The 24,998-nt window shown below is 40.2% G+C and overlaps 1 protein-coding gene across 2 annotated transcripts; it reads right to left on the reverse strand.

Annotated features, from left to right (window-relative positions):
- Positions 1-1,139: 1,139 nt before the first annotated feature.
- On the reverse strand, positions 1,140-24,762 carry mfap5 (microfibril associated protein 5). 2 transcript variants are annotated; one of them, NM_001386410.1, is given in 7 exon segments: positions 1,140-1,599; positions 6,577-6,650; positions 16,329-16,416; positions 16,489-16,527; positions 19,644-19,673; positions 19,791-19,874; positions 24,704-24,762. In NM_001386410.1, coding segments are annotated over 6 exon segments (381 nt in total). In that variant the 5' UTR covers positions 19,837-19,874; positions 24,704-24,762; the 3' UTR covers positions 1,140-1,495.
- Between the last annotated feature and the right edge of the window lie 236 nt (positions 24,763-24,998).

Consider the following 24,998-nt stretch of genomic DNA (forward strand, 5'->3'; position numbering starts at 1 on the left):
CCGGAAAACTCTCGATCAAAGATATATGTATATATGTGTGTACATCAATGGCTCCAGATGGCCAGGCACCACTGCACCTCATTTATTTTAAAGGAGTGCTACCCTGTGCCAAAATGGCGTCTCTATTAATGCATTCCTTCCAATAGACAGCAATAGCATATGTCGACAGCTAGTGTATATCTATGGCTCTTTATGATTAAATTTCTAAAAAAAACAACAACAACACAATGACGAAATAAAAGTCTGATAAAAGGCGTCGCCACAAGAATAATGTGAAAAACAACTTAAAACTTGTTGATGTTGAAAGATAAATCACATTTCTACAACACATCGTCACCAAATTATTGATTTTAAACCAAAACAAGCAGAGGCAGAAATAGCCTATTGCTGTTCACAAAGTTATTTTCGTCAGTTTGCATATCAGTAAACCTATTGTCGACATACTGTCTCAGAAATGTTCACAACTACAAAGAGCTTAGTAAACATTTTCAGGCACCAGCCACAGACCATTAATCAAATCATTACATCATTTCTGATATTTATCTCCACTTTTCAAAACACAGTTTTACTCAGAGGATATCACAGCTGTTGTTTTCCAGATAGGTCTTGTGTTCATACTTACAGCAAGTTCTACTGTTCTACTGTTTTTTTACGTATGTCTCCCTCTTCTGTTTGATCTGTGTAACAACCTATGATAATAAATGTAAAATAGTTGTTTCGTCGTTGTGCTAAAGATTTGTTTATAGCTATATTTATGAACACATTTGTGCCTTACTGCGTATGAGAATATAATAACAGGTAAATAATGACATTCTAACCTGTAAAATATACTAAGCCAATTTAAAGGTGTAGTTCCCCCAAAAATTTAAATTCATCATTTACTCATCCTCTTGTTTTAAATCTTAGTGTCTTTCATCCATTAAACAAAAAAGAAGATAATAAAGAATGGTACCTATTAACTTTTTTTTTACTACAATAGAAGTAACTACCAGTTTCTGACATTCTTTGAAATATCTTCTTTTGTGTTCATCAGACGAGGTTATGGAACCTCTTGATAATGAGTTACTGGTGAGTTTAAATTGTTGGGTGTACTATCTTTAACCACGTAATACCCCAAAAAGACAATGTAAAGATCAGAGTGAGAATATAAACATTTTTATTTGCTTTTGTGCACTTTTAATTACAGTGGTGTGGACATATTCAGTAAAATAGAAGGATATAAAGCACATAGTGGTTATTTTAAACATTCAGGGCCAGAGCTGTACATTACCATGCCCTTTGTGATTTAGTGAAATAATATTTAAAAACACAGAGACATTCTGACGAGCTTATTTCAGTTCCAAGTTGAAGCTTTACAATGATAAAGAGTGACAAAATTAATTTCGAACCATGGTTTCATGCTAAATGCTAAAAACTGAAAGTTTGAGATTCAGTTTGCAGATTTATAGTTTGTTTAGTTTTTTTGCTGAAGGTTGAACATGCCTTCCATCTCACTTTAAGCTTTGTTTGCCCATGTTTTTGGGTTGCCACGACGACAGCGTCTCCTAGTTGTCCTCTTTTGGCGTTTCGGCCAACCTGATTTCTCCCTGCAGATTTCAGCTAAAGAGAGAAGAGATTACATGAGAGGGGTCTGGATGCAGTCCTGGTGCAGTGCAATCTGAGCTGCATCCAATGCTTTTTAATGCGCTTACCTAACCACACCCCTAACCCTACCCGTCACAGTGACGTCACTCACTCCATTGAGTGCATTGTGTCTGACATTGCATCGCTGAGTGATGCAATCTCAGCTTGCATCATAAAGGCTGCATCCAAATACTATTGGATTACATTAGCAAAACGTTAAGTTGTAGGCTACTCGCCAGTAGTTGGCGATGTCGCTTTTTAAAGGTGCAGTAGGTGATTGTCTTCAGAAACATTTCTTAATGTGCTGGTTTAAAGTCTTTTCACATTCCAATAGTAATGATTAAAGTAAATGATCAAAATGTATTTATATGTATTTTTAGATTTTGGGTGAGGCATAAAACTAAAAGAGTCGGGACTGGCCGACATCTCTCATAATTCCGATAAGTAGGCGAAACTGTCTGTCAGCAAATGCAGATTTGAACAACTGCACAGCCGTTTGTATGCATCTCCACCGAATGCTGTTGGTCGAGAGAGAAAGGGCGAAACAATGGCTGAAGGATTTCTCTTAGACAGGTAATGATCTGTTTTAAAACTATTTTAGCTTCATGCAAAGCTGATGTAACGTTAGATTTTGTTACAAATGGGTTATATCTTCACAGAAGTGTTGTACAGCCACTAAAATCTTCCGATAAAAGATTGATAAGACTATTTTCAGTTTTATAAGGGACTTTTTACATCATCGATAACGTAGATTTTAATTAGTTTAACAACGAAACACAAGTAAATAGCACTATTCCGCCTAGTCTCTCCCTATATTGTATACCATGCAACTCAAGCACAAGTCGCTTTTAACTCATGAGAGAGGGTTCTTTTGCTGTGCTCGTGTTTAAGGATGCATGGCTCTAGACGGAAGGGGAGGGACTGTGATTTAGAGATTTATGCTAAGCTGTTAGCATTGTGGAAGATCACATACTGCACCTTTAAATAACACTGCATGCTTGTTTACATGCAGCTCTGTTGTCCGCTTTTGTTGTTTAGGCTATCAGGTACTCACACATGCCTATAGACTGAACTGACTGAACTCAGTTGCGTAACAATAAATCATATGAATTAATTAGTTAATTTTATGATCAGTTTACGCTGATGATCAAAAACTTGCTCTTTAAAAAGATCATTTTCAACATTTTGCTTCAGCAGGCCCCAAAATGCTGCTGTAGCATAAACTGAGAAATTAAGATTTTTTTCTCTTTGTAGTTTTTATTAAAAAATGTTGTATAATGGCCCTCATGGCTTGCCTACATCTCACAACTAAATAATAATCTAAACAGTGTAAGTGGCAGTAAATGTCTAATGCTTAAGTCATTGATTCAGTTATTCATTCGATTCATTCAAACTGCCAATTCATTTAGCAGTGAATTTAACATTTCTTTTTCATTGGCAAAACTGACAAAAAACAGACAGTATATGTATAAAATATAACCACATTTTAAATCAACAAATTTGCATTTTGCAGTTGTAATGAAGCAGTATGTAATATTGTTTAATAATACCAGTTTAATAATACCAGTTACATTCTGAATAGATTTTAAAGTATTATTACTGGTCTATAAATCACTAAATGGCCTAGGACCTCAATACATTACAGATATGCTCGCTGAATACAAACCCAACAGATCACTCAGCTCTTTAGGATCATATAAACTAGAAATTCCAAGAGTTCAGTCAAAGCAGGGTGAATCTGCCTTTAGCCACTACGCCCCTCGCTGCTGGAATCAGCTTCCAGAAATGATCAGATGTGCACCAACATTAGGCAGATTCAAATCGAGACTGAAAACACATCTGTTTAGCTGTGCCTTTACTGTATGAGCACTGTGCTACGGCCGACAGATTGCACTATTATGTTTTTTCGTTTTCTTTTTCATTCTTTTATAACCTATTTTAACACATTTTAAATTTCTTTTATCTGTTTTTAATCATTTTTATTGTCTGCATTTTATGTCCTAAACTTGTCTTTTTTATTCCTGTTTATGTAAAGCACTTTGAATTGCCACTGTGTATGAAATGTGCTTTATAAATAAACTTGCCTTGCCTTGCCAGATGATACAAATATAAGACAAAAACCATCATGTGGGTTATTCTTACCCCAATTTATTGAATTTGAGTTGTTCACCTTCAGTATTTTAAAATTATTTTTATGACCATCTGTTTCAATATTGTCATCACTAATAAACTTTATGAAATGAAATGCAAGTAGACAGATCAGGTCTGGGACTTGGGCTGTGTGCTTGCAGTAATAAAACAGTGGTGCATTGATTGTAATGTATAATACTCAACACATTATTATAAGAACTAATTCATTAAATTAATGTTAAATCAACAGCCTTAAATCTGAACAATTTTGTATTTCACTTGTTACTAAATTTTTATTTTCTCTCCATGATGTAACAGGCAAAAAGTATCCTTTTAAACAGTTTTAAAATTCTGTCTCTTAAAGGTGCAGTATGTAAGTTTGACACCAAGTGGTTGAACTAGGTATTACATTCCTGGATCAAAACAAACGCAAGCACAGGTTGCCAGATTGAGGACCAACAGACTATCTAGCCTAAAGGCTGATTTAAATTGGATTCTATATAAAATCAATGGCACGTGGTAGAAGGAAGTTTCTATATTAAAAGGACTTTTTGTCCTTACCAACACCTCAAATTAATATATTAGAAATGGCTTCTATTTCTTACAGCTGAACAGCAAAAAACTGACAATAATCAACTTAGGTACACCTCATGTGCTTTATTCAGTGTTAAATAGTAATAATGTGAGTTTGAATGTAATTTTACATTACATTTATTGCCATACTACTGAAAGCAGCAGTAGATAGTTCACCTTAGATCTTAAAAAAAACAAAAAAACATTGAGGCTCTATTTTGACAATCCATGCACAAAGTGCAGGGCACAAACGCATTAAGGGTGTGTCAGAATCCACTTTTGCTGTTTAAGGGACAGAAAAATCCACTTTGCAGCGTGGTGCATGGTCTTACAGGGTTGAGCTTATTCTCATAATGAGTTATAGGTGTGTTTTGAGAATAAACCAATCAGAGTCTCATCTCCCATACCCTTTAAGAGCCAGTTGCGCCACGCCATAGCGCATTTGCTATTTACATGACGGACTTTGTGAGTGGAAAAACTGCACACCCCTTTGAGAGAATAAACAGTTTAATGACGATGAGCCTCCTCATTCTTCAGTTTCGCTTTCACTCTCGTGGATAGGGAAACGTGTTGTATGCACAGACAGCCATTAGCCTATACATCATTCGTTTGTTAAGCGCAAAGATTTGTTTCAAAACTATTTCTAAATTCAGTTCTAATTTCCAGCAAACTAATAAATGAACAGTAATAACATAGTGTGTTAAAAAAACTGAGTTTTATCTTAATACACATGATGTGCCCTATATGGTCTAAAACCTGAGAGGTGGACAAATCTAAGCTTGTTTTTAATAAAACAAATATAAATATGGATATAATGAATAATGCAGCTAATAATGACATTATACAAAAGCAAATTGTTATAAATAAACTGAAAAAGCCCCCGAGATGAAGAAGGCATGAAAGTATAGTTTGTATATTTATGTAGGCTAGAAAATAATATCTTTTGTAATATTTTAATCCTTTCTTTTTCATTTGTAAAGATATTTGTGTATTGCTGTACATCCTATGTGTATTAAGCAATGTGTCAAAACGACTCTTGCGCCGAGCTGAAACTAGCAAACAACAATTGCTTCGCGCCTTGCGCCGCATTGCGCCGGGTGTACGATTGTGCCCTAGAATTGTGACTCAAGACCAACACGTATCAGTGATCCAGAATCTACCTGTACATTTAATTATGTTAAAGAGGTTTAATACCTATGCATTGATTAGATAATAAACCTTACCATGTCATTAGTGAGTACGTCGAATGGCTGTGTTTAAATATCAGTGGTGTTTCGTCTGATACAAACAGCTAAATGACTTATCACTGCAAATCCCCTCACGTAGCGTGTTGTTAGGACATGGGGTTACAGTGTAACCTGCTCACCTAATGATTCATAATGTTTATATTCATTCATTTTTTTTTGTCGGCTTAGTTAATTTATTAATCCGGGGTCGCCACAGCGGAATGAACCACCAATTTATCCAGCACGTTTTTACGCAGCGGATGCCCTTCCAGCTGCAACCCATCTCTGGGAGACATCCATATACACTCATTCACACACACACTACAAACAATTTAGCCTATCCAATTCACCTGTACCACATGTCTTTGGGCTGTGGGGGAAACTGGAGCACCCGGAGGAACCCCACGCAAATGCAGGGAGAACATGCAAACTCCACACAGAAACGCCAAGTGAGCAGAGGCTCGAACCAGCGACAGAGAATGTTAATATTATTTGCTAATTAATAAAAACCTCATGTGGAACTCCGAATCTGCTTCTCATTTAGAGTTTGTTACTATACAACGAAGGTCACATTTCAGTCACAGATGCATGCTTTGAGAAACTTCCTGACTGAATGAATGAAATACGTGGTGTTTCACAAAGGCAACTCGGGGTACTGAAATATAATTGGCTAAACTGACATTGAGCAGGTTAAAAGAACATAAACAAAGGCAGCGTTCCAGCACGGAAAACACATTTTCAAGCAGAATATCTGACTTCAGCATTGTTTTTCAAATAAACAAGATTGTTCACTTGGCATGTTTCTTAATAATCTGCAAATATATTATGGCATTTTTTGGTTTAGAAGAGTCAAAAACTCATACAGCACCCTCAATATCTTCTCAGAAAATATTATTAACCATATGACAACAATACATCAGCACTCAAGCATCATATTCATCATATTGTCACCCATATACATTGAAAAGACAAAAACATATGAGGTTTTATAGTTTGTTTCTTAATTAGATGTTGGGTGTCTCACCCATCAGGATCTCGTCTTGCAGGCACACAGTCCTCACACAGATCTCCTTGTTGATCACATAAACTCTAGGAAGACTGGAGGAAACAGATGTCAATTACTACACATGCATCATATCAGACACTAATCTCTGTGTGTGTTCAGCAGAGGAGAATGTCAACAAGATAGAGAAAACAAAATACCTTGCTTAAATTGAAAGAAAAAAGTGAGTGCAAGTGTGTGTGGTCCTAGCATTCATCATGTCGTAGGGATCCAAAAGGTATGTAAAGCAATAGTAGTAATGTCTGACCTTGTGGTGACTTTTTTGGTCTCCATGACAAAACAGATAATAAATCATACAATTAAGTATTTTGAAAATGTTAAACTGCAGAATGTTTCCTTCATAAAACCGGTGTGTGCGTGAGTGTGTTTGTGAGTGTTTGTATGTGACTCATTTCAGGATTGCTGGAACATTTCAAGCATTTTTCATTAGTTTTCTTTAAACTGGAATGATATTAAACAAATGTATTATGTATCTATTATGAATCCATTATTAATGTAAAATAATGCACAATGCTTAAATATAATAGGAAACATTTGTGTCTTGTACAAATTGTGATTTAACTTATTGTAAAAACAATTTTAAACCCCTATCAGGGTTGGCAATAACAGAGTTGACATTTTTCACCATGTTGTGCTTTAGCTCCACATCGCATACCTATAACACTATGTTTCCCAACACAGGCTCATTACGGATATGTACCCAGGTCTAAATTTGGGGACAGCGAAATACGTAACTGGAGTTACGTCTGTGTGCAGTTTTTTTTTTTTTTTTTTTTTTGCAAATCCACCAGAGGCCGCTGTGTGCACTTTTTGATGATCTCAAATTTCTCTCACACATACTCTTCTTGCATATATCAACCAGAGGGCACAATATACACTTCAGCCGACCAGGGGTGCGTTTCCCAAACAATGACATAACTCACAAATGAACTACTATAGTACAATACATTGTTTGGGAAAAGAACAATGTAGTGACAAGTGTTTACCAAAACCGTAGTTTCTATGTCGCTGATCTATCATTTACACCACGTAAGTTATAACGTAAATTGTCAATAATGATGCTCTAAACTGAACGGAGTAACAACGTCTTTGAAGAAAAATCGTAAAAAACCCGTAATTTTTTTTTATATACAAATTTTATATTGTAAAAACATGCAATCATTTTCCATATTAGTTGAAATATATGTAAATGGCACATATAGGGCCAATGTTTCCATTACAAACATTATGAATATTTTATATTCTATTCTAAAACATAAAACCACTACCAAAAAGCTAACACGCATTCTAATGTCATATATGAATCAAATGGTTGTAATTTCATACATTCATTAACTTTCTTGTCGGCTTAGTCCCTTTATTAATCTGGGGTCGCCACAGCAGAATGAACCACCTACTTATCCAGCACATGTTTTACGCAGCGGATGCCTTTCCAGCTGCAACCCATCTCTGGGAAACATCCATACAAAATCATACACTATGGACAATTTAGCCTACCCAATTAACCTGTACTGCATGTCTTTAGACTTTGCAGTAAACCGGCGCAACCGGAGGAAGCCTATGCGAACGCAGCGAGAACATGCAAACTCCACACAGAAAAGCCAACTGACCCCACTAGAACCAGCAACTTTCTTAATGCGCCACTGCGTTGCCCACTGGTTGTAATTTACAGTATGCTATTTATTAATAATTAAAACAAGTATCCTATTTATTATTATTCTTATTATTATTATAATTATGTAGGATAATGTTTGTTTATTTATTTTATTTTTTAGAAAAGTCTTTGACACATTCAAACTTTGACACATTCAAACCACTGTAGAAATGTTCTAACCAATGGGCCCATTAACGTATGCTACATATTTTGTTTTCATAAATTCCGCCTTTAAATAATAGGTCACCTTTCGCCATGAGCCACAGCTGTGTTCAAAATGATATAAATGTTTTCAAAGTGCGATACGAAGGGAACACAATTGTCATTAAGAAGATTGCTAAAATTGAACTGTTAAAATATTTTTCAAGCAAATTACATGTAAAAGAGATTACTTTAATGGCTTTTTTAATCAAGTTTAAATATTGTAACTTTCTAAATGAATATGGTTTATGGGGGATGACTGGGAATAGTACACAACCAGAAACTAAGGGCTCTATTTTGACGGCCCATGCGCAAAGCGCAGGGCGCAAACGCTTTCAGGGCGTGTCAGAATGCATTTTTGCTAATTTAAGGACGGAAAAATCCGTTTTGCGCTGTGGCGCATGGTCTAAAAGGGTTGAGTTTATTTTCTGAATGAGTTATAGGTGTGTTTTGAGAATGAACCCAATCAGAGTCTCATCTCCCATTCCCTTTAAGAGCCAGCTGCGTCGCTCCATAAGCGCATTTGCTATTTACATGACAAAGTACGTCTAAGTGGAAAAACTGAGCATTTTACTAGTAAACAGTTAACAGTTTTTTTAACAGAAAACTGTACTGTTAAACAGAGCATCTACCGTGTGAGAATGAGAGATAAATTATCTACTTTCACTTTCGCTCTCGTGGATAGGGAAACCTTTACGCACAGACATCAATTAGTCTATAAATAATTAATTTTGTTTGTTAAGTGCAAATTTTTGTTTCAAAACTATTTCTAAATTCAGTTCTAATTTCCAGCAAACGAATAAATGAACAATAATATGAAGTGTGCTCAAAAACGTTCAAGGTTACAGAAGTAACCCTTTGTTCCCCGAGGAGGGGAACGGAAGTGCCATAAGTGGATGAAATCCACGATGGGAGGATTCGGATCAGAAGCCGCTTGTCTGGAGAGTATTGAACAGGCCAATGAATGAAATTAATTGGCAGCGTAAGCTTGCGCAGGTGTGCGGCATCTGCAATTATCTCAGCATATAAGCACACCTGAAGCCAGCAGACACCATCCTTTTAAGCTGAAGAGACTTTCAAAAAGCTAAGGGACAGTCATTATGGCGACGGAGTATGGCACTTCCGTTCCCCTCCTCGGGGAACGAAGGGTTACTTCTGTAACCTCGAACGTTCCCCTTCGGTTGGGGAACTTCAGTGCCATAAGAGGATGAAATCCACGATGGGAGAAGTATGGAAAGCGCCATAATGACTGCACCTTACCAACGCCCCCGATGAGGAGATAGTCAAGCAAGCGTGACGCACCCACATCATGGGGGGCGCGGTCCTCCAACGTGTCCCTGGCCCTAATTTATCCTACTTCAACAGAAGTTTTACGGATTTAGATATATTTTTTGGGAAGTCGTGAGCATCTAGATAATTCTAGGAAATACGACAGTACGTTGGGAAGCGTGCAATCCCGATAGGGAGGACGCTGCGGAGGCCATCCGTTACCCAAGGGGGGGATAGATGGCAGAATTTACATATGGACTAGCCCTAAAAAGGGGGAGTACTCATAGCAAAAGCGTGGTTAGCGGAGAGGGAAGACACGGGTCCGCCCAGGGGGGGGACTTAACCGTGGCGGAATGAGCATATGGGATCGCCTAGTGGGGATCACGCATAGCAGGCACCTATACCCAAAACGCGGGCTGACCAGCGGGCAGACCTACAACGTAGTGGGCCAGCAAGTGACTCATCCGCTGAGTCAGTGCTGGGGGCCACGGAGGAATCTGCAGGGCTCACCTGACAGGAACTTTACTGACAGATAAAAAGGCGCACGTACCTCCGTGTTAGGGAGAATGGCGCAGCAAGCGTGTTTCAACACCCTACCGAGTTGTCTCCTCAATCACCAAAGGGTTACCTAATACCCTTGAGGAAACCGGCTCCACTCGCAGATTGTAAAACCTTGCAAATGTGTTGGGTGTCGCCCAGCCCGCAGCTCTACAGATGTCTGTTAGAGAGGCGCCGCGTGCACGCGCCCAAGAGGATGCAACGCTCCGAGTGGAGTGTGCACGTACTCCCGGGGGACACGGCTGACCTCGACTCGAATAAGCAAGTGAAATGGCATCCACAATCCAGTGGGATAATCTTTGTTTCGATACGGCACTTCCCTGCTGCCGACCGCCATAACAGACAAAGAGCTGCTCAGATGATCTAAAATTCTGAGTACGGTCCACATAAATGCGCAGAGCGCGAACTGGACAAAGTAAAGAAAGGGCTGGGTCTGCCTCCTCCGGGGGCAGCGCTTGCAGGTTCACTACCTGATCTCTAAAGGGGGTGGTAGGAACCTTGGGCACATAACCGGGGCGGGGTCTCAGGATGACGTGAGAGTAATCCGGCCCGAATTCCAGGCACGAGTCACTGACCGAAAATGCCTCCAGGTCCCCGACCCTCTTGATGGAGGCCAACACAACCAGCAGAGCTGTCTTCAGGGACAGAAATCTTAGAGATACTGATTCGAGTGGCTCAAAGGGATCGGATCGCAGACTCGTGAGAACGAGGGCGAGATCCCAAGAGGGCATGAGAGGGGGGGGAGATGGATTAATTCGCCTAGCACCCCTAAGGAGCTGGATGACAAGGTTATGCTTTCAGGGGCTCTAGCCTGAGTGATGGTATTAACCACCGCAGTCGGTAGGTTACCTAAGTCTTCCTCGCGTCTAGGGACCACACGTGGAGGTTCCAAAGATCGGGGCGAGGGTGCCAGATGGTGCCCTGTCCCTGAGAGAGTAGGTCCTCTCTCAAAGGGATCCGCCAGGGGAGGGCCGTCGCGAGGAGTGAGAGCTCTGATATCCAGGTCCGGTTGGGCCAAAGGGGCGCAACTAGCAGAACCTGTTCCTCGTCCTCCCTGACCTTGCACAGAAACTGCGCGAGCAGGCTCACTGGGGGAAACGCATACTTGCGCATGCCCCGAGGCCAGCTGTGGGCCAGTGCATCCGTGCCGAGAGAGCCCTCGGTCAGGGAAAAAAACAACTAGCAATGAGCGTTCTCAGGGGAAGCAAACAGATCGATCTGGGCCTCCCCGAATCGCGCCCATATCAGCTGAACAGACTCGGGGTGGAGTCTCCATTCTCCAGGGCGTAACAGCTGTCGTGAGAGCGCTTCGGCTGCGGGTGACTCCAGAGGAGCAGACGGCGGGCGAGCTGAGACATGCGGCGAGAGCGCATACCCCCCATGCGGTTGATATACGCCGCCGCCGCCATACTGTCCGTCCTGACCAGCACGTGTTGCCGCTCCAGCACCGGTAAAAATCGGTGGAGAGCGAGGAACACTACCAACAGCTCTAGGCGATTGATATGCCAATGCAGCTGGGCACCCTTCCACAGGCCCGCAGCCGCATGCCCGCGACACACGGCCCCCCAACCCGTGTTGGAAGCGTCTGTTGAAACAACAACATGGCTGGACGCCTGTCCTAGAGGCACACCGGCCTGTAGGAACGAGGGGTCGTTCCAAGGGCTGAGGGCGCGGCGACACAGCGCAGTAACCGAGACCCGGTGTGTGCCCGCGTGCCATGCACGTCTGGGGACCCGATCGTGAAGCCAGTGCTGAAGTGGTCTCATATGGAGCAACCCGAGCGAATCCTGAGGACGAATGCATTGGAGAATGCGCCTCTGCGTGAGCATTCTGAACGGCAGCCTGTGCAGACAGTGGTTCAAAACGCGCAGATCTAGGATTGGCCGTGACCCACCGCTCTTTTTGGGTACGATGAAGTATGGGCTGTAAAACCCACTCTCCATCTCGGCTGGAGGAACCGGCTCGATTGCACCCTTCGCCAGGAGGGCAGCAATCTCCTCTCGCAAGACAGGGGCGGACAGGGGGTTGACCCTGGAGAAATACACGCCCGTAAACTTGGGGGGCCGTTTCGCGAACTGAATCGCGTAACCGAGTCTGATTGTGCGTATGAGCCACCGCGAGGGGCTGGCCCGCGCTAACCAGGCAGGCAGAGCCCTCGCTAATGGAGTCATCGCTACAATCGCTGACGTACCAGCGGTGGGGCAGCGCGGAGTGGGTGTGCTGATCCGGGAAGCACGAGGGTCCCGCGGAAGAGCTGGAGGAGAGCGATTCGCTCTGGCTCCGCACCCTGACTCCGGAGAGGGGGCTGGAGGGCTGAGGGAAGGGAGACCGTCCCCCCAGTGCTCGTGAGCCACTGGCGAAGCACGTAGAGTCTGCGAGCCGGAAGGCAGCGCGTCCCGGACTGGCAGAACTCGTGCAGTCACATCCGGGGAAGGGAAAAAGTGCTCTTTTACTGATGTTTTGGTGGCACTGAAAAGTACCGTTGTTATCGGGGCCCCGCCCTCCAGCGGGGAAAGAGCAAGTTTCCTCTTCTCCGGATGGCCTGTCTCAGGGACGCTTCGCGGTCCGTTTACCGGATTTAACGGCGCCCTGGGCAGGAGGGGCTGCCTGCTTCCGAGGTGTACGCCGCGCCCGCTTGGCCGGAGGCACAGGCGGGGGCGGGGCAGCACTCGTTGGCGGGCGCCCTCGGCGAGGAACAGCGGAGGTGGATGGCTCGGCGGGCGGAGCGGGCTTACGGCCACGCCGATAGATGACATTGCCCATCGCATCCGACTGCTCTTTCACCGCCTTGAATTCCTGGGTGAATTCACCGACGGTGTCGCCGAACAGGCCAGCCTGGGATATGGGCGAGTCAAGAAAGCGAACTTTGTCAACATCACGCATATCGGCCAGGTTTAGCCAGAGGTGGCGTTCCTGAACCACAAGTGTGGACATCGTCCTCCCCAGCGCACACGCGGCGGACTTAGTAGTCCGAAGAGCATAGTCGGTCGCGGTGCGCAGCTCATGTAATAAGCTTGGGTTGGACCCGCCCTCGTGCAGCTCGGCCAGCGCCTGCGCTTGGTAGCGCCGGTAGGTGGCCATCGCGTGCAAAGCAGAAGCAGCCTGGCCCGCAGCCTTATAAGCTCTGGCTCCGAGGGAGGCAGACAACCTACAGGCTTTGGACGGGAGGCGGGGCAAACCCCGCCACGTAGAGGCGCCGCGCGGACAAAGATTGACCGCGATAGCGCGCTCCACTGACGGGATCGCCTCATACCCCCTGGCAGCTCAGCCGTCAAGGGCGGTGAGGGCGGAGGTACACGCAGCACGGGCAGAGAAAGGTGCCCTCCAAGACTGCGTGAGCCTACTGTGCACTTCCGGGAAGAAGGGGACGAGAGGCTTCGAAGGCTTCGCCTTCTGGTCCTCTACGTAGCACCCATCTAGTCGGTCCGGCCGCGGAGCTGGAGGATAAACCATCTCCAACCCCACGGCCGAAGCAGCCCGGGAAAGCACGGCTAACATGTCCGCTTCAGGATCTGATTTGACAGCGCTCACCTGCCCGGAGGGGGCGAGCGGGTCCGGATCTTCGTCGGACAGTGAAAGCCTACCCTCCGATGCCGCGGAGGACATCTGATCTCCGGTGTCAGCGAGTGTGAGAGCTACCATCTGGTTAGACGGATCACTCCCAATACCGGAAGCTTGGATGGAGCGCCGTGAGGAGCGAGAGGTCCGCGAGCCCGTGGGCGGCGGATTAGCTCCCGCTGAAACCCTCAGATCTGCCCGAGCGCCCGCTGCTTTTTTAGAACAGGAGGCAACTGGGGTGGCTCGCTCTCTTGCGAAAGTTAGCCGCGATCTTAGCTGTGCAACGGTCATGGCATCGCAATGACGACATGAACCGCCCGCGAGCACCGCATTAACATGCTGGACCCCCAAACATGCAATACAGTGATCGTGTCCATCATCCGGAGCCAGGAAACCCCCGCATCCAGAAACGCACAGTCGGAGCGCCATCCTGAAAAGGACGTGCTGCACGACTGTGTTGCTCTTTTAGGAAAGTTTGCAACAATACGCACCGCTCTGGAGGACCGGACCCAAAGAACCGCAGGCAAGGGAGAAACCCAGCTCGACCGTCTGCCACCGCGAAGACCCACTCTGGACCGGGAGACACACTCGTTCGCTCTGAAGTGCTGAACAGCAAGAGGAACCCTCATCGACTTACTCAGAAAGGATCTGAAGCGAAAAGGATGGCGTCTGCTGGCTTCAGGTGTGCTTATATGCTAAGATAATTGCAGATGCCGCACACCTGCGCAAGCTTACGCTGCCAATTAATTTCATTCATTGGCCCGTTCAATACTCTCCAGACAAGCGGCTTCTGATCCGAATCCTCCCATCGTGGATTTCATCCACTTATGGCACTGAAGTTTCCCAACCGAAGGGGAACTTGAGTTATATCCTAAAATATCCTGTGCCCCATATGGTCTAAAACTGAGTTTTATCTTAATACACATGATGTGCCCTATATGGTCTAAAACCTGAGAGGTGGGCAAATCTAAGCTTGTTTTTAATAAAACAAATATAAATATGGATATAATAAATAATACTGCTAATAATAATAATATTATACAAAAGCAAATTGTTATGATTGAACTGAAAAAGCCTCCCGAGATGAAAAAGACATAAAAGCAGTGGTTTTTCATATTCATGTAGGCTAGAAAATAGTATGTTTTGTAATATTTTAATCCTTTATATTTATATCCTATATATATTCTTATTATATTCTATATATAACCTTAATATTTAAATTTTTCATAAGTAAAGATATTTGCCTATTGCTCTCTTGTGCGTATTAAGCAGTGTGTAAGCGAGGGGCAACTCTGCGCTGTAGTTTAGACCGGGTTTGTTTTAGTCTAATGAAAAATCTATTTTAGTTTCTCAAAATAGCAAAGCGCCAGCAATGTACCTCAGAACGCCTTCCTTTTTAGACCAGAACACCGATGGGCGCACACATGAGCGCAAATGCATTTGCTATTTAAACAGCGTAGCGCAACGCCTTAAAACGACTCTTGCGCCAAGTAGAAACTAGCAAAAGACTGTTGCGCCGCGCCTTGTGTCACATTGTGCCGGGTGTATGATAGGGCCCTAACTATGCTTCTAACTACAGCTCTAGAGGTGTAGTTGCAAGTGTACAAGTTTGTGACACAGTTTGCGAATGTTTGTTGGAACGATGGATTAGAGAAACTGGTAACACCACAAAGGTCATCCATACAAAGTCAATCGGTCAGCTGCTAGCGCTAAAAGAAACAGAAGCCATCTGCGCCTTCTTGTCTTTCTAATTTTAAAGACAAAGTGCAGCCATACGTATTGTAGCTATATAATTGACACTCTTAGAAATGTAGACAGGGGTACGTATCCATAATGAGCCTGTCATGATTTATTTTCATCATATTTTTCGTTTTAAATAGTGAATTAGAAATTAACTTAAATATCACAATATGACACTTGTTATCAAAGTTGACAAGTAATGTATCTAATATTGGTGTATCCTAAACATTTTCTATAAACTAATAAGAATAAATAACATTCCTGAATGCCTTGTTTCTCTCCAGAGGAAGTGACATCACTTGGAGCAAGTCATATGTTTTCTATTAGTGCTTTACTGATGTAACACAGTTCACTTGAACGTATAAGGACGTAAAGTTCATATTTTCAAAATAAAACGTGCTTTAATACACAAATAAACATATTTTTTACAGATAACTTGATATAACTTTGTTATTATTCAAAACAGTTTTACTGAAGTGTTAATTTTAATAATATAAGCTTTATTTTGGAGTTGCAAAATGAAAGTGTACTTTGAGAATTGTTTTACTTTCATTTTGGGGACCAAATGTCTTCACAAGTATAAACATACGAGTACATTTTGACCTTGTGGGGACATTTTTTTGGTTTCCGTTTGCATGCGAGGATCGAATAAAAACATTATGTCTTTTGGAAGACCCTATTAAGATAGCTGCTCAAGTGTGTATGCGTATGTCTGTGAGTGTTGTATACGCACCTGTAGAGACAGAGTGAATGGATGCATCTCTTTATGGGTCGATGAACCGAGTACATCCTGGTGCAGGGGTAAGTTTCCTCTCTGCAGTCTTTTGGACAGAGACAAGACTGTTATTCACACAAATCATGTGCTCTCACATACACACCATATACACACTCACCTGGCGGAGGCAAAACGGTGGCGTCAAAGTCATCTATTTCTGTCAAGAAAAAATAAAAACAGCAAGCTAAAAACATGAAACCAAGGCTAGTTATCATGCTTGTATACACCAGTGAATAGAGTGAGCTGTCACAACAAGGAGATTTTAGACTGTTTAAAAATAATAAACATTTTTAAAAGACAATGTAAACTATCATATAGTTTTAATATTATAATGTACAGTATAATATATTATACAGAAGTATTATACAGGGCCATTGCCAACAGTGGATCCCAGTGATTCCTTTTGTTTATAATTTACCACAGCTCTGCAGTTTGGCCAGAGGAGAAATGGTCGTGCTCAACAGACCCTGGTTTCTCTTAAGGTTTTTTTTCCTTTACTTTATCAATTGGTGAAGTTTGTTGCTCGCCACTGTTACCACTTGCTTTCTTGGTTTGGGACTTGTAGAGCTGCGCATCGATGGATTTGCTCTTCAGTGTTTAGACTTTCAGCGGTGAAATTAAACCACACTGAACTGAACTAAACTGAACTTCAACACTGAAAACTGGACTGACACAGTTTCAATTTACTAGAACTTCTATGTTAAGCTGCTTTGACACAATCTACATTTGAAAAGCGCTATAGAAATAAAGATGAATTGAACTGAATTTTAAATTACGTAAAAGCACTGTACATTCAAACTAAAGTTTATTAGATGTTAAGATCAGTATGTTAGTCTTAAGGATATCTAAAATCTAGTGTGCTTCAAAACAGTGACACGGTTTGCATTAAGAAGATAAAAACGTACAATGCAGTTTGTCATTTGCGCCTAAATTGATTAATGCAGGTGTCCAGGGGCGTAGCACCAAATTCTGGGCCCTGTACCCTCTCAATGTCAGTGGGCCCCCTACACATTTTTTTTTTTTAATTATTTGAATATAAACATGCACAAATAGTGTTTTAATCTATAATCAAATCAGATTATAATAATGACTGGTTCTTTCATTCACCACCAAATTGATGCATTTGGCCTACTTTTGCTCAATCTAATACAATGACATTTCAACCTTTATACCAATAAAAGGGATAAATCAAGTAAATAATTTCTTATATTAGTATTACTTAATTGTTTAGATTTTTAAAAGGCACATTAACTTCTTTCACATTTACACATGGATCGATAATTGCAATAATTTGACCATAAACAGCTGAAAAAATTTATTGGAAATAAAAATTCATTCTCTGTCACAAGGGGGTGCTTTAGGAGCGCTGAAGTATTACGGTTTCCCTAGTAATGACTGTACACAAATCAGCATTATATGCGACCAAAATGGTCGCAATTTCGAGCCCTGCATTAGCAGCAGCTGTCTGGAGTTGACTATGTTAACTTTAATTAGATGTAGTTTCATAACAAGCAAACTCAGTTCACCTTTTGAAAAGAAAGCAGTCATCAGCTGCTTCCCCTCACTCTGCCTCCTTTCTTTTTCCTTCCTGATTTTCTTTTTTTAAAAGCTTTTTAAAAGCTTTTTTTTGTTAAAAGCGATTTTTGGGCTCTTTGCGCAGCATGATCAGGTTCTAGACTCTCTGCGTTACTTGTTTGCCGCCGGCTGCCGTCTATGGGCGGACTAAACCATTTCGGGTGGGGGGGGGGGGGGTGTAGGTGTTATCAATATATTTTGAAATAAATAATGACATTGACATCAATTGGAGGGGCCAATTAATTCGAAGTAGGCTACAAAAAAAAAAAAAAAAAATTGGTGGGATTTCAAAGGGCCCTCTCCCTAGACGGGGCCCTGGGTAGTCAGGTCCACTTTTCCCCCCACTACCACGCCCATGCAGGTGTCACCAACCGTTCCTGGAGAGCTACCTTCCTGCACATTTCAGTTGCAACTCTGACCAAACACACCTGTTTGTAATTATCAAGTGCTGCTTTAGGTACTATTAATTGGTTCAGGTGTGTTTGGTTCAGTCATGGTTGGGACTGAATTCTGCAGGAAGGTAGCTCTCCAGGAACAGGGTTGGTGACCCCTGGATTAATGATTTTTTGTTTCGATTAGTTTCTGACATATCCTGCCCCCTTCAAGAAAGATGCTACTGCTTTATTAGTTTGAGCTCAACCATTTTCACTGGCAGAGCTGTGAAACTAAATGATTTTGGTTGCTTTTTTAAAAGGGGGAGGAGCTACTCTATGTCTGCCCTGCCCCTACTTCATGTTTCAATATTTTAATCCTTTATATTTATATCCTATATATATTCTTATTATATCCTATATATCCTTAATATTTAATTTGTTTCATAAGTAAAGATATTTTTGTATTGATCTTGTGTGGCTATTAAGCAGTGTGTAAGCGAGGCACGACTCTACGCTGGAGATTAGACCGAGTTTGTTTTGGTCTAATAAAAAATCTATTATAGCTTCTCAAAATAGCAACGCGCCAGCAATGCGCCTCAGAACGCTTTCCATTTTAGACCAGAATGCCTATGGGCGCACATATATGAGCGCAAATGCATTTGCTATTTAAAGAGCGTGGCACAACGCCTCAAAACGACTCTTGCGCCAAGCTGAAACTAGCAAACAAGTATTGCGTCACGCCTTGCGCCACATTGCGCCGGGAGTATGATAGGGCCCATTATCTTTGAACGAAACACTGCATTTCTGTCACAACATCACTTCTATATGGAAAAGTCAGCAAATATGGAACCTTAAGTCTTAGATCTTAACAATGACATGGTTTTTTTTTAATAAAAGTGCAAGAGAGAGTGAATTATAATAAGGATTATGAATTACAATCATTAATAATCAATGTTCTACAACATATGTTGTATTATAAAATTTGTTATCATCTCTTGGTGAAAACTATTTTAATTTAAGCAATAGCCAAAACTATGTTTGTATTATTATTACTAAACTTTTATTTATTTATTTTGTAATTATTATGTGCTGATATGATTTTTAATTAACTGGAATAAATGGACATGACAGCTTGCAGCTTTGAAACCAACACACAAATCACTCCTATAAAACCTGTTTTTATGTATAAAAAGTTGTTTATGGTTTCTCCATATATATATATATATATATATATATATATATATATATATATATATATATATATATATATATAAACACACACAAGTGTCCATACAATGATTTTAACAACATTTTAACAAGTTACCAATCTGTTGTGCCTGGACGGTAACAAGTACTGTGAGAAAAAAAAAGAAAAGCAGAGATGTTTTGTTGACTGAGCATTCAAAAGGAACCATTCATTCAAATTAATTAAATGAACAGGCTTCTGTTTTGTTCTTTTTAATGGACTTACTAAAGAAACAACAGCATAGCAGGACAGACACTGGAGCGCTGCCCATCTTTCAGGGTCTTCACAGGGTTTGATCACAGCTCGGGGCTAAAGAGAACAAGAAAGGTTATGAGCATGTTGATCATAACAACCCTGAAATAGCTTTCAGCGCTTTCCAAATAACAGCTAGAGTAAATTCAGAGGGGAGAGAAAATGTTGTATTCTTGGGATAGAAAACTGAACTTTCATAGTGTTTATTATAAAATAATCCTTAGCAAATCAGACATGCTAATTTGATGCTAAAACATGATATTAAAGAGATGGTTCACGTAAAACAGAACCTTTTTTTTACTTTCTTCTGTTGAACATTGACTTCTATGGTATTTGTTTTTTCTATTTGAAAGTCAGTGGTTATCAGTATCCAGGTTTCTTCTATCGGTATCCAAGTTCAGCAGAATAAAGCTACTCATAAGTGTTTGGAACCACTTGTGAGTAAATAGAATTAAATATTTTTGGCTCAACTATATACAGTTGAAGTCCTGCCTGAGTTATTCGCCCTCCTGTTTATTTTTTTTCCCCAATTTCTGTTTAACCGAGGGAATATTTTTAACTTTTCTAAACATAATAGTTTTAATAACTCATCTCTAATAACTGATTTATTTTATCTTTGCCATGATGACAGTAAATAATATTTTACAAGATATTTTCAAGACACTTCTATACAGCTTAAAGTGACATTTAAAGGCTTAACTAGGTTAATTAGGTTAACAGGTAAGGGTAATTAGGCAAATCATTGTATAACGATGGTTTGTTCTATTGATTATCGGGGAAAAAATTAGCTTGAAGGGATAACAATTTTGTCCTTAAAATGTTGTTAAAATATATAAAAACTGCTTTTATTCTAGTCGAAATAAAACAAATAAGACTTTCTCCAGAAGAAAAAATATTATCAGACATACTGTGAACATTTCCTTGCTCTGTTAAACATATTTTTTGGGAAATATTTAAAAAAGAAGAAGGGGGGCTAATAAATCTGACTTCAACTGTACCTCTAACATGCAAATGCTTAACTTTGGTCTTTAGCAGTCTGTGACTTCATTCAATATTTAAAAATTTAGCTATTAACCTTCTCAGTATTCAGTCTATTCATTATAAATATTAGAACAAGAATATTATAACTCTTGTGACCCAATGTATGTAATAGTCTACTTTTTTTCTGCACAACAATCATTTAATTTGTGATGATTTGAGAGCAATAAACCCTTTATTGATCAAAGAATCTCCTTATATTGATAACAGGGGCTCTGCTGGTTTCACAAAGTCAAATTTAAGACTTTTTAAGATCATGAAGAATGAAATTTCAGACTTATATAGGGCTAAACGCTAAAGATTTTTTAATGGCCCATAAAGGAAAAAATAAATAAATACTTGCCCTATCAAAAAAACTAATTCTAAATAGTTATTTCTTAGCCTTATATTTTAAATAATGTGGCAAAACAAGCAGACCCTACTTATATACATATATATTTTGCAACATATCTAATAAACACAATTAACAACATAAAAAACTCTTTAAAAACGATGAAAATAAAAATGATTTTAGACCCACAAGGCAATATTTCAGTCAATTTAAGATTTTTTTTAAAGACATTTAAGTCCCCATGGATACACTGGATGATGTCATTTTTGTTCATATTCTTTTGTTTTAATTTGCATAAAACTAAAGAATATCATTAACAAATCTCGAAATGGCTTGAATGACTGTTATATTGAGAAACCTAGGTTTCATAGCTAGTTATATATATTTTTTCTCCTCAATTTGTTCGGCCCTTTGTTTTGAAGATGCTTTAAATATTCAATAAAACTAAACCAAACTAAATGACTGCTGTATGCAACCAAAGGTAGCTGCCATTGTATTGATGGTGGATCTGTTGAATAAGCTGTGAGCTATTAGAATATTGAATCTGAAGATGAAAAGGATAGGATGGTTGTGATTGCTAAAACGAGGCAGACTGTGATATGAAAATGTATTTATTTTAATATTATCCCTCATATAATAAGTGAGGGCTGAAAAATTATACTCAAGTAAAAGTACCATGACTTGCCCAAAAATGTAGTGCAAGTAGTAAAAGTATCTGTTGTAAGTAGCACTCAAAATATGAGTAAAAAGTAGCCCTTTTAAAAGAACTCAAGAGTAGTGAGTATTACACTGTGAAAAGTGGACCCGTTTACTTGCAAAGTGTGAAAGGATGTGTAAACGTAACATTCTGTAGTGCATTCAGTTATCTTCCTATATTTGTTCCTTCCTTCCTTCCTTCCTTCCTTCCTTCCTTCCTTCCATTGTTTGTTTGTTCTGTCCTTCCTTCGTTCATTTATTTGTTCATGTTTTCCTCCCTTTATTCATTTACTCATTCATTCATTCATTCATTCATTCATTTGTTCCTTCCTTCATTGGGTCCTTTGTTCATTCATTCGTTCGTTCGTTCATTTATTCATTTGTTCCTTCCTTCGTTTGTTCAGTCCTTCCTTGAACCCTTCCTTTAGTCATTTAGTCCTTCATTCCTTCGTTAGTTCGACCCTTTCTTCCTTCATTTGTTTGTTTGTTTTGTCATTTATTTGTTCCTTCCTTCATTCCTTCTTTACTTCATTCTTTCACTCATTCATTTGTTCATTCATTCTTTTGTTCCTTCCTTTTTTAGGTCCTTTGTGTATATAGCTGATATTTGTTCTTTCCTTCCTTCATTTGTTCAGTCCTTTCTTGAATCCTTCCTTCATTCATTTGGTCCTCCTTTCCTTCATTAGTTTGGTCCTTCCTTCATTTAGTCTTTTCTTCATTTCTTGTTCTTCCCTACCTTCATTCTCCCTTTTCTTCCATTCTTCTTTCGTTCCATTTAGTGTTTGTTTAAGGCTGTAAAGTGATTTCAGTCATCATACAGTTGACATCCTTCATTATCTCATCAGTCATCAGTGACATGCAGTCTATAAACAGTCTCTAGTTCATTGAGTGTACCGTTTTTTGACATCTTCTTGGACATTTTTAATGCTTCCAAAAGGTTTAGTGCATTTATAAAGCAACCGTGTCTTGAGGTTGCTCAGTATGATGCGATTTACTTTTTATGTGCGATTTGATTGGACAGGAATCGCAGGAATGATTTTTCTACTTGAGCCAATCACCATAGACAAGAAAGAAATAAAGTAGTGACTGCAGGTAGAAGGAAAGTAGTGGGGTAAAAGTACCGATACAGCACTAAAAATGCACTCAAGGGGAAGTAAATGTACACATTTCATTCAGGGACAGACGAGTCTTCGCTGAGGCCAGCTTCCAGCCTCCACCGCGGTGACTGAAGCTCTGCTTGAAGTCTGGTTCTCTCAAGGTTTTTTTTCTTCACTCTCCTATCAGGTGAAGTTTTTTTTCCCTCTCCGCTGTCGCCACTGGCTCGCATGGTTCAGGATTGGTAGAGCTACGCTTCGATGAATTTGCTCTTCAGTGTTTAAACTCTTAGTAATGATTTTAAATCACACTGAACTGAGCTAAACTGAACTGAACTGAACTTAAACACTAAAAACTGAACTACACTGTTCCAGTTACTATGACCATTTATGTAAAGCTGCTTTGACACAATCTACATTGTAAAAGCGCTATACAAATAAAGCTAAATTGAATTGAATTGAACATTTATAAAACTACTCAGCAAATTACAATTCCTGAGAAAAACTGCTCAATTACAGTCATTTGAGTATTTTTAATTAGTTACTTTATACACTGTAAAACTCAATAAGTAAAGGTAACTCAAACCATTTGAGGAAACCGATTGCAACAAACCATTTAAGTTCAAAAACTAATTCTAATGAGTACTGTGAACTCATTTGAGTAAACGAAGCAATTTAAGCACAGTAAAACCCAATAAATGAAGAGAGCTCAAACCAACTGAGTACTGTAAAACCTGATAAGTTAAGGCAACTCAAATTATTTGAGGAAACCGAATGCACCAAACCTAACATAGAAAAATTATCTATATGAGTACTGTGAGCTTACTCCGTTTAAGTTGAAGTAATGCGGTATTTAATTATCCCATTACCTTCAACACTGAGTTCAAAACTCTTTTCAAATGCATAGATTCAGTCAATTTTGAGTTAACTACACTCATTTCATTTACTAAAGTTGACTGTTGGGTTTTACAGTGCACCACTGGTTGTTGCTTAATATTTTTGTAGGATTTCTAACAGAATGTCTAAAAAGAGTCTTATTTGAGTCCGATTGGAGTTATAGGTCCAGTTTTACAGCCTTCCAAAATGTATCCATTAATAGAAATCCTCGAAACACCTGGACGCAATGATAGTCTGCAAGATAGAGCGTATAAGAAAGCACAACCGCAGAATGTTGAAAATCTCCATTTCCACTTGTCTCTGACTCATGCAAATTCTCATTCATTGATGTCACAATCACTCATTAAAGATATCAGTTACAGCTGTTCCATCTATCCAGCTTTGTCTGGTTCTTTCTTTCTCCTCGAGTCTTCTCCTTTAATCCTGTATTTCTCTGTGTCCAAGACATGATCTCACACTAAAGAATGTGCTTTCCCACCCCTCCCTGTGGACTCAACAAACTCACATACACAGATGCATGAATTCACAAACACTCATAAACACATATGCAACTTCCCTCGGTCCATAGTTTTGCCTGAGGCATCCGTTACATATTCATAAACTGACAACTCAACTACAGAGTGCGTATATAACTTGCATTAAGCATTCTTTTTCATATGAAAATGTGTATTCTTTGCATCGTTGTTGTTGTTTCAAGGCTAATTCCGATGTTTTCTAGCTGTCTTCTTTTTTTAGTATGTGCCTGTCAGCAGCAATGACTAGATGATGTGTTAGATAAAAAATTGTAATGATGTAATAATCTCAAAAGAATTGGTTTTAATAATACTTACAAATTTCCAATCCTCTGCTGCTCCTTGTGTTTTCAGAATCCTTTGGCTTTTACTTTTCCCCTCCCTTTCTCTTCCCTCCGCTCAACATCCCTCCGCCTGTCTCTATCTCACTCCCTTTCTTCATTGCTTATTCGCTCTTCCCATTTTATCCTGTTTTTTGAGTTGTGTGTATAAAACAAACAAGTCGTTTGGTGTATTTGTGTGTTGATTATATCATTTTTACACCGGTTAGGAAATGTCAAATGTCAGAGGGCTTCACATATCCTGTGATGTTTGTAGATTTTTGAGTCCCATT

Source organism: Danio rerio, chromosome 16 (assembly GCF_049306965.1).
Source record: "Danio rerio strain Tuebingen ecotype United States chromosome 16, GRCz12tu, whole genome shotgun sequence".
NCBI lineage: Eukaryota > Metazoa > Chordata > Actinopteri > Cypriniformes > Danionidae > Danio > Danio rerio.